Below are 15,890 nucleotides of genomic sequence, written 5' to 3'. Positions count from 1 at the left end.
TTATGTAAGAGGGAAGAAATTTCACAAAGTTACTTCTTGCAATGAAGACATCCTGTTACAGTACCACAGTCGAACTCAGTGAGCTTTTCAAAGCAACTCTTTCCTTCACAAATGTTTATAAAGTGTGTGATTTTAGACACCTGGGACCATAAGACTGAAACTCCTGGGGTGTGACCCAACACTGTGTATGTTTTCATCCAGACTACCTCAATTTCAGGGCTGGCTTAATGTTTATTGACTGGATTGGTGGACAGGTACACTCACATTTAAAAATTTTCCAATTAGGATTTTTTTGTCTCTCTACTCAAACAAGTAAGTTCTTTAAAGTGCTGTCTGTGATATAATTCTTGTTAATGAAGGCCTCCTGCCAAAGCCCGTTGGTCAAGTAACAAAATCTGTTCTTTCTGCTAAAAGTGTTGCAGGAGCTGCGACCTCTTTAGACCCTTGTGCTTATCCGCGTGCCTTGCAAGCAGGTGAAGTTTTCCCAGAAACCTTCATTTTATTTTTTACTTCAGCAACAGAATAATGTGACAGTCTTTAAGGACTGCTTTTGTGTCACCTTTTCTTAAGTTTGCCATATGTCTCAAAAATGGTTTTACCTCACAATACTGTCTTCACCTGGCATAGTAGAGGACTGAGTTGTGTAACAGAAATATCACGTGTTGAATTATTCTTCTACTGGTCTTGTTTGCAGTGTGAGTCAATGCAACCAAAGCTGCATGGCTGACCACAAGTCTGTACTGCTGTATTAAGAATGAAGGGAGACGATCCACCAACTCTCTCACCGATCGCTGCTGTTTCTGAGACCTTGACTGCAGACTTTCAGCTACGATTATGGCTGACGTGTGTTTGTTTTTGAGTGTAACCCAATGTACTGGACATGAACCGTTAGTGCGTGTGTGTGTGTGCATGCGTGTCTGTGACCAGTGAGCTGGTTGAGCTTGTATTGAAGGTACTTTGTAGTAGACACACCCAAGGCTAAAAATGTAAGCGTAATACAACTGGACATATATATCCACACCACTATAGATCAGTCACAGCAGCCAGTAAAAGACAAACAATAATCATACATCCAGTCAGTGCTTCACCAGTAAAAGTAGGAAGAGCAGCTACAGCTGTTGTCACAGCGACCAGTTAGATACTGTCAGACATCAGCCATTTAAAGTGAGTTATGAGCACTAAATGTGCCATTTCTCCTTTCCATATCCACAGTCTTTTCCTTAAGTGGCACCACAACTGGAATGGCCTCGCACACCATCTGTTCCGAAGGAATTGGATTATAAAACATATTGTTGGAGGATGCAAAAGTGTTGCTAGGTAATGCAAAAGTAGTCCTCATGTTTTTCACCTCCAACAACTCCATAAAATCAAAACAGAACTCAAAGCAGACAGCTGCCCAGCTTTTGTGGAATCGGGCTTGTTACACTCTACTTACGCTGAAATTGAAATCCCCTCCTGAAATGAGCTCTGGGGGTTGTTTTTTTTAATGTATGAAGGCCATCCACTGCTATTTATTTCTCTGTGATCTAAGATGCTGCCGGTGTTTTGCCAAAAAGGTGATTTCAGAAATTCCTATGTGTTTTTAATGTCTAATATCTTTACTTGTATTTTCAAATAGATTGCAGTGAACAGGATTTACAACGAGCTTATATATAAAACAAAGATATGACCTGTTTTGCAAGTCTCTTTATGACATTATTGTACCCACATTATACTCATCGTAGTTCCTTAAAATATGTTTATAAAACTATGATGTTATATTTTATATATTTTAAATGACATGTCGACCTATAATCTTTGAAACACACATCAAACATATCTCCCGTGAATGATATCAAGCTGTTTTCGGCCAAAAAGAGCATTTCCGCAATCGATTTTTGGCAAAGCGACTTTTATATACCCTTTATTTATGAACACAAAACTCTGATTGAAATTAAAAATGTCTTTTTCAAGAGAGGTGGGGCCAAGACGGCAGCAGTAAAATTGCAACAAATATAACATAATAGTTAAATAAAGATATTTTAAGTGGTCAAAAAGAGCTGGATTGATTATAATGTAGCAGCAGGTCCGTTAAGATACTTGCAAAACAGGTCATTTGCTTTTTTTTATATATAACTCCTTAAATCCCGATGATCCCAGAGTATTTATCAATATTGACAAAAATATAGCAAAAATATTATACATTAAAAAAAATGGAAACACCGGAAATCACTTTTTGGCAACACCCTCATTCCTCTGTACAAGCCTTCAGCGGCAGCGCCTTTTTTTCTATCCACGAGATGTTATTTTATTCTGTTCTTTACAGTTGTGTACAGTATTCTTATTTCTATTCTATTCTATTCTTATTGTATTCTAATTTTGCTATATAACTTTTGCACTGTCCACTTCCTGCTGTGACAAAACAAATTTCCCACGTGTGGGACTAATAAAGGTTATCTTATCTTATCTTGTCTCTCTGCCTCCCCCTGGCGGCCGCTCCGCCTCACAGCCACAGAAGCTGCTAACAATTGTCAAAACTGAATGAAATTTTTTCCACGGGAGCAGCTCAAACCCTGGTGTCTGACACACGCACAGTTTTTGAAAAGAACTTAACAAGCGTTTCGAAAGCATTAGAAAAATATTTGCGCTGGAGGAACGAGGGAGGGGCACACCACCCCGTACTCATCAGTCCCTTCACCTCCAACCCAAGATCACTCTGCAGTCACTCAAGGGCGCACTCCCACACGGTTATACACACACACACTGAGAGAGAGAGAGAGAGAGAGATGCAGGTATTAACTGGAGGTGGAGAGAGGAGCGCACAAACTGCTGTCCGCTGGGACTCCTCTCAGAGGACATGAGGGGATGCGTTTCGGTGCCGGTGGCTGTCCGTCCTCATCTCCTTCCCATAGAAAGTCGCCTCCTATGCCGAGCGGAGACGCAGGTATAGAGTCTTCTTCCACCTGGCAGCCTGCTTCTTCCCATCCCGGCGCTCCACGCGCCGCACCTCTCTTTTCTAGTGAGCAGAAGGAGGGAGGCAGGGAGGAGGAGGAGGAGGGGGGGGAGGTTTTACTCGGCGGAGAAGGGGAGAATAACATCACGTTAAATGAGTCGCGCGTGCCTTTTGTGTGCCGTGCGTTAAAGCCGTGGTGAATGTGATGCCGGGTCTGCAAGCAGCACAGATGACTTGAGCCTCGTTCTGCAAAGAGAAGACTCACCGTTAACCATGGCTGACCAGGTAAGGCGACGCAGATGTTCCACTACAGCCTCGCGCGCTCTGCACAATAGCCAGCCACGCACTCCAGGTACGCTGTTACAACACCGGCTACGTTTTTTTTTTTTTCTTCAGCACACTTTGGTTTCTCACAGCTACACTTTCTATGTGCGGGAATCCTTTTTTTCCACTTTCATTATATAATTGTTTTATTATTATTATTATTTAGGCTCTTCATTTCTTTCACTATCGCGCGAACTTTGACTGCTCATTGGTGACTTTTAAAGACTGAATATTAATGAACCAGATTTTCTCACCCGGTCTAAACCCCACTAGCTGTTACGTGCTTCGGCGTTTGCTGTGACAGGATATCAGTGTGTCCTGTAAATCATCGGCAAGTGTTACACTTCTTAAACGCCTTCGATCCGTCCATATAGTGGAGCACTTAATCCCACAGGTTACTCCATAGATGCTGAGCAGAATTATGGATGAGCTGTACAGTAAACACGGCTCGTAAGAGTCGAAAGTAAACAAGACTAACTGGGCTGGAAAGAAACAGCAGTGTCTGTATGATTGGGCTGTGAGGAAGAGAGAATAAAAACATAGCCTGTAGTATTAATTTTGTATTATGCACTGCTGTTTGCCCCAGTTTCTAGACAGCCTGGCGAGAGAGAGATTAACCCCTGACACGCTGGCGCGATCCGTGGTCACGGTCTCTGCGTAGGAAAGCTCCCCTGAGCGCAGCAGACAATAAAGGCGTGCTTAATTGATTAGATCCTTTGGCTAATCTAATTGAGCTACCTGAGCGACAGGCTCTGAGTGATGTGTCTGTGTGTGCATGAGAGAGCTACATACTCAAGTGTCACAATCAGCCACACCTCAACTGCATTTTATTGTAAAAACACTATACAATATTAACAACACTACAGTCACGCTATAGTGCACTTCAGACTGCACTGTTACACTCTGTGCTCTATTTTACACCAGGAAAAGCGTCATGTTAGCAGTCAGAGGATCCTATCATGAAGCTGGCTGTCCAAACTGTTACATTTCATCCAAACCAGAGGTCTGAATCACTGTCAGATCTGCAGCCTCCTTACTGGCAAAGACATTATTTCACATTATACCAGTCAGACCACACAAATTACAGTGGTTAAGTCAAAGAGCTGTGCCAACAGCTTTCTTTAATTTTCTTGTCAGCATTGCTTTGTGACAACAGCAGACTTACTGAATACACATTCTTGAAATTACACTTTCTTTCTTAAAATAGCTCAGTTTCATCAGTAGTAGGTGTACTTCTTAAAAAAGACATCTCCATGCAACACTATACAAAAACACTACAAATGGTATGTACAGAGTAACTAACAATGCAGTACTGTCACAATAGTGATGGTATCACACAGGACAACAGTTCTCTGATACATCGTGATATCTGTGGAACCAAATGTAAACTGGGTTTCTTCCATTAACTTTCATTATTCATTTTAAAAACCATTAAGTAGCAAGTTTGGTGTGTGTGCTGTATACTATAGTGTACTATTGTATACTAAACTACACTACAGTATGGAGTATTACTATTACTTGTCTTACTATAGTATACTACTATACTATGTGCTACATTATACTATACTACTTTGTGCTATTCTATAGTGTACTATATACTATACTATAGTAAAATAAACTATAGTATACTTACTATACTATTCTATACTTTATGCTATACTATATGCTACAATATACCTAACCTTTCTGCTATACCTTTTTAGTTTGCTACATTATGGCAACCTACCCAAATCGAATTCAACACACAAGTTTATGACTTGTACCTCGTGTCCTGTCAGCCTGTGACGTGCTCAGCTCAGTAACACAACAGTAGCTGTAAACTGCATTGTAATGTATTCGAGTGTGCTCCTATTATTGTGTCAGTCCCCTTTAATTAAGTGCCAGTACTGTACTTGGCTGTGCCACAGACAGACACAGAGCCACCAATGCTCGGTGCTGCTGTGGAGCTAGATTAATTGCTGTATTAATATTAATGCGGGTCTTCTGTGGTTGACCTGCTGTGGCTGCAAAACACACACTCCCACACAGACACATGCACTATTGTGCTCGTGCAGGAACACTCACAGCTTTCTCAGCAAAGCCATTGTTCTATACAAAACCACTGGAAGCCCCCCATTATAGATTTCCATTTTTAAAAGACTAAGAATAAAGATGCAGACTTTATGTTTTTGACCTGTTTGCATGTGAATTCCCGCTGTGCACACACTCACCGTGCAGCATGTAGCCACCTGAGTGCACTTATTACGCACAGCTGCAGTCTCTTTTTGTCTATCCTTGCCAAATGTTTCCGTGTTACATGCACGCTTCTTGTTGTTCTCTGGTCTCCACCTCATTCTCTGCATCCTTATCAACCTGCTGTCACTTTTCAGTCAGCAGCTCCTACTGCCCTCATATCACCACTCCCCACCCCAACATCTCCCTCCTCCTCTCCTAATTTTCCCTTTGACATGCTCTGTGTCTTCATCAGCATCTTTCTCTCACACTGCCATTCATCTGTCTCACCTCTGCTGTTATCACCTCCCTCCTTCTCCTTTTTTTACACACATACGCACACACAGTGGAAGTACCCTTCCCCTTCCCCTCCCACATTCTCCTGCGATAACATGGACAAGAATAGGCAGCGTTACAGGTAGATCAGCTGTCTGCTTTGAACTTTAAAAATCTGGGAATGCACTCGTGCCAGCAACACCTCCCGCCAAGCCCAGTGACAGTCTTTCCTATTTTGTCTCTATTTCACTCTAGTACAGTATGTTTCTAACGACGGCACCCCCGCTTCGACGAGGGAGCACACCCCTGCCTGTCAAGCACCAGCTGCGGAGGGAAGAGGCCGTATCCGAGGACTGTGATTGGATCCCGGGCTTGGAGGAGCCTACCACGTTGCCTATCAGTGACACAGCGGTGCCTCGGGATGAGTCCTTCAGCCAATCGGCTGCTGCCCAGTCATCTTACCACAGCCATGGCGGGGCACTGAGGATAGTGCTACTGGGACAGAATGGCGTGGGCAAGTCGTCGCTGGCCTTATCTCTGGCCGGGCAGTCAGACAGATCCCTCTCTATAGACTCTGAGACACAAGCATGTGGTAATGACCTGGACAGAGATTGATGGAATGTCTTCATGCATGCATGTTCACCTATGTTCAGTTTGTTTCCACTTCCAAGGTTTAACTTTAGAAAACAGTAAGGCACGCTCATCCAACTACAAAATTCACCCAACCACTCTTTAAGCTCTTTTTTTTTTGCCATTAACATATCATGACTACCTAAATCATGTAGTGTCCAAATGTCTAAAAAAGACTGGTGTACATCAGTAGCGCTTATGCATGAAGGCTATGGGAGAAGGCTATACCTTTTTAGTTTCCATTAAGTACAAAACCAAAGAGTAATTTCTCACCTCCAAAAGACGTTTACAGGTTTCCCTTTTTTCCTGTTCTTTTTGCTCAGCTAAGCAAATGCTTATATATTTAGCATGCAGACATTGTGCAGATTGGTAGGTGGGACCAAGGGATTCTGCACTAATCCATACCAGCTGTTTCCACCTTTTTTGTTTTTTAGTCTAAGCTATGATAACCAGCTACTAGCTGTAGCTTTACATATAATAAAGAGACATGTAAAAGGTCTCAGTGACCTCAGCCAGGCAAATGGGATATTCTGGTTTATTGGTCTTCGTGTCATTGGGTATATTTCTACTTAAGGTATACATGTCTACCATTAAAGCTCATTAAAACTGTCCCGATCCTCCCTCCTCCTCTGTCAGTCAGCAGCTCTGTCTGTGGCAAAGCTCAGTTTAACACCGGGGATAATCAGCTCTTGTCCAATCGACAAGTCACTGTCATTAAGAGACGAAAGCTCTCCATCATGCATAAAGCTGACGTACCCTTGACATCATCATGTGGTATTCATTGCTGCCAACATTGTACGTTTGGATTTATGCATCATACAGGGAGAGAAACAAAAACCCCTCTCAGCCAAGGAGCCTGTACATGTTTCCCCAATGGCGCTCTTATCATGCCGGGGAATTTAAGTGGTGCACTAAACTGTTCAATTATTCACACATTAAAATTGCAAAGGGTGGAAAGAAAAAAACAGACACAACACCTATTCAATTAGCACTTTCTTAGTAGTTTTGAACAGATGCTCCAGAACCATAGCATCTGTGAGTGGAGTAACACCTTACCAGCCAATACGCAAAGTAATTACTTTCCAAAGATTGATTTACACCGGGAGATTTGTTGTCCCTAAGAGCAGAAATCTCATTGATCACGGTGAGTTTTCCACACTTACTGTGTATTTTAAAGAAGAAGTGTTTGTGCTAATGGTGTAATGATAGGAAGCTTCAGTTTGTTACGCCTAAATGAATTTACGATATTTAAATGGGCACGTACAGTAGCTCCATCTGGCTGTTTTTGTGTATCAAAAAGAATCATCAGATTTTCAAAGTGCTTTAATTTTGCAGCTGTTGCCGGTAACAATTAAAACACGTACAGTTAGAAAGAGGGGATTCGTGAGTTTCATGTGGTTGCAGGAAGGTAGCGTACCAACGGCAGTCGCCGCAGTGATTCCAGATGTGCCTGTATTTCAAATGTATCATAAGATTCAATGTCCATTACTCAAAAAAATGCCTTTTGAGATCAGATGATGGAAAATTATGTGATTCAAAATACTGACACGTGATGTGTTATTTCTCTGTATGGACTCAATCTGCACTGTCTCATATACACTGCCCTGCTGCTGTGAATAGTCAAAAATCTCTATTAATCTGCAACTGAAAACAGTTCATTCCCAAAATAATAAATCTCGTTTCAAGTTGCATTTGGTAAAAATTGACCTGGACTTATAGGAAATGGGGAAAATCTACTTTTTGACGAGCTGTTTTAAAAGATTTCCTTCTTCGGTAAGAGCAAAGAGCCTTGGACCGAGAGTCGCCGATAAGGCAGAGCAGTTAGACTGGGCTTTAACGTGTGGGCTTAAATATTTGTTTCATGGGATTCCTTGACAATTAAGAAAATGCGGAATATCACCATCATCATTTAAACTGGAGCAAAATAGCATTAAAACATCTGCATGATACCGCCTTCATAAACACATCATTTAGCTCCAAAGCCCAGTCTTTAAACGCTTTGCTGTAATCTTCACAGATGATGATGTAAGGACTCTCGAGTAGGTCAAGGACAGTTTTTAAGACTTAAACTGGTTCATCAGTGTCTTGAGGCAGAATATGCAGACAATCTACTTAAGTAGTGAATATTGTGATTCATTCTTTTTATCTCCACAATTCCTGTTATGATTTTCTTTTACAACTTGTCAGACCCCCCTATTAATTCTTAACATGAGCTGCATTGTCCTTTCTTATGTGTGACGAGGGCGTTTTGTTTGCAGGTGAGGGCTACGAGTATACGGTGACAGTGGACGACGAGGACAGCAAAGTCATCATTTTTGACAACTGGAAACAGGTGACTGACAGCTTCGTCCTCTCTCTGTCTTCTTTTTTACACATTTCAACCAGTTCTATGTCCCTTCTTACTCATTGCCCTCTTTCTCTTCCCACTCTTTATAATCTTTGCCTGTACTGAAGAACAGGGAAAGCCATTTGTCCGATTTCACGTGTAAAGAGAGTGCATTCATACTTTTGCTTTTACGCCTACTTGTGCGTTTGCGTGTGTGTCCCCTCCACTGTAGAGGGAATCCTGGAGGAGCAGCTGCGTTCACTGTACTTGATCTCTTTGAAGTTCTCTCTCTCAAAAGTGGAAATCACTCAGTAGTTAACGACGTATGTTTCTATTCAAATCTGCGGAAAAAAGACGATTTCTTCGCAGGCTAAAATTGCTCCTGCTACGCATCATCGGTCTTTAGAGTTGAACAGTGCGAGCGAGTTAATGTGACTTGGTGGTGATGATTGTCGTAGCAGGAGAAACTTGAGCACCAGCAGCCAGCGGTGGAGCACAATAACAGCTTCTTTTGACACAGAGGGCATTATGCAAAATCAAAAGGCGTGCAGTTATTAATGGCTGTTAATAATGTGATGGAACAGTAGAGCCCTCTAATTAGTATGTAGGGTAGATCATCCTATTCCAGATGTCCACTGGGCTTTCTCTTTTCTTAAGGTTGAATTAGTCACATTTAACTCAGGAGCATCCACAGCAGGGGTGCTCCCTTCTTCACTTTTCCTGCTCCCCCTTTCTCACCTCCAGTGTTGTTGCCTTGCAGTCCTTGTGTTTGAATACCACCGCACCCTCGTTTGTTCTTTCGGTGGCTTTTTTTCGTGCTTGCTCGCCTCATTCTGCTGGTTAAATCTTGCTGAGAGTTAATTATATTTGTTATTATGTGCGTGTTTATACAAGGCAGGGCATTAAGGCTGAAGCAACAGAAGCAGTACAGCGGGGAGCTTGGAAAGACTCCAGGGGCGTCTGCAGTTGGTGGGGCGAGTGGCAGCAACCCTGTTCAGCGTCACGTTTATGCTAGTGTTTTGTTTTGTCGTTGTTTTGCGGTAATGCCACTAGATACAATATATATGCACACAGAGTCTAAAGGCAGAGTGTCCCACATACACACAATCAGGTGCAGAGACAGATGTCATCCAGATGTCTAACGCATGGCCGGGCATTGAACTAGCACAACATTAACCATTAAACTCACCATCCCAAGAGGCAAGGCTTCTGGTCTTGTAGTGAGCCGCAAGTGTTCTCCGTGGGGCAACCCATCCTATACCCAAGTTACCATAGCAACATGCACAGACACACACACATACGCACTCAAACGTGGCTGAATTAATCACTCACTCGCTCACGCATGAAATGATGCTGGAATAGTCAGCATCCAACCCTGCTGGCTGTGGGGCTTCATCCGTTCTCTGGCCTGGCCCCATCCAGGGCTCTTCCTTTCCTGGCAATGCAAACTGCCAAAAAAATGTGAAAAGGTGGCATTTACACCCATAGATTGCTCCTTCAAGTACTTCTCGGTTCGACTCACAACTGATTGGTACATGGACGTCCAGTCGGAGCTACAATTTTCCCCGAACTGCAGGGAGCGTTGCACAACAAATCACAGGTAGAGCGCACTGTAAGGGCAAAAGAACCTGTAAATATATACAGACTGTACCCGCGTGCGTGAATGCACACTCTGCATCGGCCTGGTCAAATGTGTAAAACAACACCAGCGAACACAGCCACAGAAGGCTGAGAGTCTGCTTGGCCAGACGCTGGGACGTTGTGAGTGTTGATGACGTTATAGGGATAGGATGGTTTAAATAAGTCACGATGTGCCAGAAATAGAAACACTGGCACACTTGGCGTTGCCCTAGCCAGCCTATGTTGTCCTCCACTCTAAGCCTGAGATTGGTCATTGATTTAAGCCTTAAACAGCCAGTAGGGTCTCTGTGTCAAAGACCAAGTGGATACCTTTTCCCTAAATGAGTTATGAAGTTTCCATTGTTATTTGATAGCTTAAAATCTTTATATTTATTGTAAGCAACCAAAATGTGCAGCCTCAGGCCTGGAAGAATGTAGGGCAATGATGCACAGTATGCGTGTTTATCAGCATGGAGTGAGGAGAATTTGCTCCTGCACCTAAGGGTAGGATCGTTTATTATGTTAAAGCAAGTCAGGATGCAATTTGGAAGAAGATAATTGCTGCTTGACCACATTTCTTATCTCAATTAGGAAGGAAGAAAAACACAGTTCAACCAGCCAATTCTTGGAGCAGAGACAGACTTCAGTGTTGAATTCTGTCCAGGGAAGCAACTCCCTGGACATTTTTGTCTTTCCTGTTTTGCTGTTGTTTAGTCTTAAGAGAGTCGTTCTGCACTATTTACGGTTCCCTATTTCTTGCCCCAATCCATATAAGCTATTATACCTAAGCAGTTCTGTTTGTTTTAGTCTCCGGTGGGAGCTACTGCTCATTTTGCTTGTGCAGATAAGTGTGTGAACCAAAATAAAGGTTGAAGTCACAGTTTTGTGTATTATATTTAAGAGATTAATGTCAACTAGAGAAAGCACTATTAGAAATTAAAATGGATCAACAGATTAACTGTGGAAGGGCTAATGGTATCATGTGGCTGAGCAGCAGTTTGGAAACATAATTTGAATGCAGCCAAGTCGGTCTTTACTGAGTGATTTACTGTATATAAGATTTATACTGTTGGTCATAAGTAGATGAACACGACATCAACAAAAAGCATGTTGTTTAGCATTAGCGCTCCGCTAACCCTGCTGTTAACTCTGCTAGCTGCTTCAGCTATCCATTAGCCCGTTTGTTGTTTCTAGTCACTGTACCTAGAAAACACCAGCATAATTTGACATCAGTAGCTATCTAGCATGGTAGCTAATGGTAAAAATTTGCTGACCTGGGTTGTTTCAGATGGACTGACTTATTACCCTCAGCTTCTTTGTTATGTCAGTGTCTATCAGTATTGGCATTTATAATTGCTACATGAAAAGAATAAAGAAAGATGGGAGAAATAGCCTTCAACCATGTTATGAGTGTTAACATAATTTGTACATACGTCAGGCAACGTTCTTTTTTAAAACGATAAAATAAGAGTAATAATGGCAAAGAACAATCTAACGTTTGTTAGGTTTTTCTAAGCCCAAAAGTCAGATCAAACCTTATAAAAAAAAAAAAAAAAAAAAATTCTATGATCATGGAACAATTTTAATATTATTAATACTTTATTGTGTTCTGGAAAGAAATCCTCTTTTATCCTCAATGTACATAGAGGTCATGGGTCAAGAACAGAGCAGCATCTGGGCAGGGATTCAGGGATTTACTAATAGACAGTTCTGCAGGGAGCTGGTTCCACACACTGACATATTTCAGCTTGAAACTAGGTCATACAGGGACACCCATTACTACTTGATCCTTTTGTGTATGTTGTGCTTGTGCGCTTGTGTGTGTCTGAGGTGGCGTGCAATAGTCTCCATGGTGCACTAACGGTCTTTATGGTGTACTGAGTCTGTGCTGTGATGCCAGCTTTATTCAGCAAGCTGTGGTCATTCATGGTTGGATTATGGAATGGGTATGTATGTGCAGGCGTATGTCTGGCTTACTCAGTGCAGGCCAGATGGACTCAGATATATGTTTCCTTAGGGTTGTCTCTGTGCAGCAGTAAGTAAGTAAAAGAGAAAGAGCGAACCCACTAACTCAGCATTCCATCTGCACTAAGCTTCATCATCCTATTATCAGATTTTGACTACCACAGAGCAAGGTGCTCCTCTGTCTTCTCTTCTTGCATTTGCTCCGCCTTCCTCCTTCGTCCTTTTCCTTGTCATTTTCTGTTCCTCCATTCATCACCCTCGCATCTTTATTGATCTTCCCGCTCTTTCATTTTGCTCTGACAGCCAGTCAGTCAGACAAATACAGCACAGGCCAAAGAGGCAGGCGTGTGGAAAGTACATGTGTTTACTTTTCATAAAGATGAATGGAGGCTATATACGGCTATATATATGTCTGTGTATGTTTGTTCAAGCAGGTGGGGATGTGCTTGACCCTTTTGTTTCCATGTAAAGGCCCTAAAGCTGCTTTGCTTATGTATTTTGTGCTGCAAAGCAAACAGCTTGCAGTCATTCGGGATGTGTGTTCGAAGCAGTGAGAGGATGCTCACACATCCTCTCAAAAAAGGGCCAAATGCTCTGCTTCAGCCTTTTTTTTAAACCACAACTGGAGGGGATAATAGTCTGAGTGCTCACAGAGCCACAACATGTTATGCAAATCATGCCTGATAAGTGATTCATTGTCCTCACTGTTAATGGATACTGATGTAGTGCGTGGCACTAGCCAGCATGTGAGTGGTTTTTAGAGTGCATGCTAATCTATGTGTTTGTGCATGTGTGGAAAAAGTTGTTTTTATAAAAAAGCTAAAAAAACCCACAACAACGCATGAAAATTGGTAATCTTTCCAGTTTAATGACAGAGTCGTGTAAAGACAATAGTCCTTTAAAAGGCACATTTGATCGTCTTTGAAACATACAGATAAAAGTGTTGTGCTTGAACAGTAAAAGCCTTCTGTGCTGAAAAGTAAATTTATGACCACTCATACACCAAAAATTATTTCAGCTGCAAAGTCAATTCATGGGTTTTTCTTAACATTTCAAATCCCCCACAACATCTCAATGAGGATTCAGATCTGAACTTCAACTAGTCCATTCATATTTGGGTTTACTACTTTTATCCTGTCACAAAGTCAGCTTGTGATTAAACTTCTACTTTTGGACCAATGGTCACGATTATCTTTAGGCACTTTTTGATATGATGCAGAGTTCATAATTGAATCAAGGATTACAAGCTGCCCTGTCTCTCAGGCTGTATCTCCTTAAAAGCTATTCTTGGTCTGCACAAATTGTATCTGCTGTTCCTCTGGACAAACAATTTCTTAGAAAAACACATCTGTAAATCAGACATTCTGCTCTGGGGCAGAATTTGCCGAGGTGGTAAGTCCTGGGCAGGCTGCCTGTCTGACATCAGCAGCACTTGCAGAAGATTTTTGCTATGATGATACCATACTTCAACAGCACAGAGAGCAACACACTCTAGGCTCTACCTTTGACCCCCCCCCCCCAGGAATTTGTATATGAAACACCATTGAACCCTTCTATTTGACTGTTTCTAACTGATTTACAAAACTAAGTATCATTTACTCGATTATATTCCCTTCATTACAATTTTTCTGACTGACTCTTTTGGTAAAATCACTCTCCATAATTTCATCTGTTCTCAGAACTAATCCATATACACAACCTGACACACACACAAAAACCAACCCGCAGTGTTCAGGACATGTGGTTCCTGGGGAAAACTAGCTTTTCTTCTTTATAATACAGTGAATGCATTACAGTGTATTTTGAATGTACCTGCTAAGTTGAAGCCGACGAATGATTTGTTCAGCTTCAGAGTCACGTCTCGGTGCTGGGTCAGGCCTGAGGACAGGCTTTGATCCGATCTTTGATCCTTCGTCTGCAATCTTGCTTCATTTCAATGCTGCTGCGTTGGAGGACGGGGTCGCTGGTCCAAAGTGGAAAAGAAATGCTTTGGTCTACTTTCACGAGGTTTACCTGACTCATGCTGTTGAATTAATCATTGCACTAACAAGACATCTTATGAGACAAAAGCAGACACATTTTAAATATTTACTCTTGGAGGAGATTTGGAGGTTTATTTTATTTCTTTTTAACATAAGATAAACACAACCCAGGTGATTGTTTCAGAAATGACACAGTCTTCAACAACCAGTGTTCCCACATTTTTCATCGTCACTTATTTTCATTCCGTGAACGAGAACATGGTCTAGCACATGAAATTTGTCTTAAGTTACTGTTCTTAATGTTGCAGTTTTCATCATCCTCCTTGTTCACCACCTATAGGAGTCTTTAAAAGGTGCTGATTTTGATTCATAGAATAGTGCAGAAACTTTGTTACACACTTTAAGCTTCTCAAATAGTTTCCACCAGTTCAAAATAAAGTGTTTGAAGTTTCAATGAGATGTACTGAGATGTAATGAGATTGATGAGCGCAGCTCCATCAATATTATCTTTGCCAGGAACAGGAAATGTGGAGACGTTAAGTCTTAGAAAGCCTTTTCTTTGTCATTTAGAACAGATTCTAACTAAAGCTTTATGTTTATGCTGTTTTTATGGCCCCTAAAAGTCAGCACTAAAACTAAGCATCATGAAACTGAGGCTATCAATAAGGGAGAAAGTAATGCACAGTCATAAATGATGGGTAACAGCATGAGGCATAAGGAGGAGTCGTATGAGGATTTAGCCCAAAGCTACAGACGCCCACAGAAAAAAAGGCCATTCTTTATTCATAATTTCAATATAGAGCCAGTATCACAACTGTAGCTTTGAATACAAATACTGTTCCTTTATTTTAATCGGGGACTTATGACTGTGTAATCATCTGAGTATGAGAAGCTCAGCCCCAGTGCAGGGAAAATTCAGACTTAGCAAAGACATATCTATGTATACAGAATGATTCCTAGATAGTCAAACTTATGGATCAGATCCAGGCATATGTGAATATTGAATGTGTTATTCCAAAACAAATCTACTACTCTGACTTTTTTCAACTGTACTGGGAAGTTCTCCAGATTTTGAAACTTAGCACTATAAGGTTTTCCTAAAAAAAAAACTGAAGTGGTCCCAGGACTGACGAACACTTCTTTTGTGTTTCTGAGCATTTAGCTCTGCCTCCTGTCTGAATATCGCTGCTTTTTGTCTATCTCGCTTTCATTTCAGTTCCTGGTTTATTTTAAAGGTTAGTTCTCTTTGTGGATATTTGGGTTTTTAATTCCTTCCTTTATTCCCTTCCCTGCTCTTGTTATTTTCTTGTTTGACTTCACCCTGGTGTTTACACAGTTTGCATTCATCCTGCTGGCTCTGCATTTGGTTTGCTCCTCTTCAGTTGCATTGGTTTGTTGGATTTTCACATTTTGGCAAAATGTTGTTTAATTCAGCCAGACGAGTCCCTGTTTTTAATCTTGATAATTCCATTAAAATTCCCCTGAATGCTATATTAGTACTGTGTGAATGTTGTGGATGATTGTATGTGCATGTGTGCCTGGCTTTTGTATTTGTGTGTGCATGGGAGGAGTTGGTATTGACAGATGGCCTGCTCTCCGTGAACAGAGAGAAGCTGCTTAATCA

General features: G+C 41.6%; 1 protein-coding gene across 2 annotated transcripts in view; it reads left to right on the top strand.

The window, feature by feature from the left end:
* Nucleotides 1-2,380: 2,380 nt before the first annotated feature.
* The window catches only part of rem2 (RAS (RAD and GEM)-like GTP binding 2), a 32,650-nt gene continuing 19,140 nt past the window's right edge, over nucleotides 2,381-15,890 (top strand). Inside the window, exons 1-3 of one of the 2 annotated variants that reach the window (XM_005475902.3) lie at nucleotides 2,381-3,284; nucleotides 5,999-6,335; nucleotides 8,632-8,705. In XM_005475902.3, the coding sequence (XP_005475959.1) occupies nucleotides 6,005-6,335; nucleotides 8,632-8,705 (405 nt within the window). In that variant the 5' untranslated portion in view covers nucleotides 2,381-3,284; nucleotides 5,999-6,004. The remainder of the gene's footprint in view (nucleotides 3,285-5,998; nucleotides 6,336-8,631; nucleotides 8,706-15,890) is intronic. The other variant, XM_005475901.3, reaches the window with a different exon arrangement.

The sequence above is a fragment of the Oreochromis niloticus genome, linkage group LG18 (genome assembly GCF_001858045.2).
Source record: "Oreochromis niloticus isolate F11D_XX linkage group LG18, O_niloticus_UMD_NMBU, whole genome shotgun sequence".
NCBI classification, from domain to species: domain Eukaryota; kingdom Metazoa; phylum Chordata; class Actinopteri; order Cichliformes; family Cichlidae; genus Oreochromis; species Oreochromis niloticus.
Note: the sequence above shows the minus strand (reverse complement) of the source record. Positions and strands in the feature narration are given on the sequence as shown.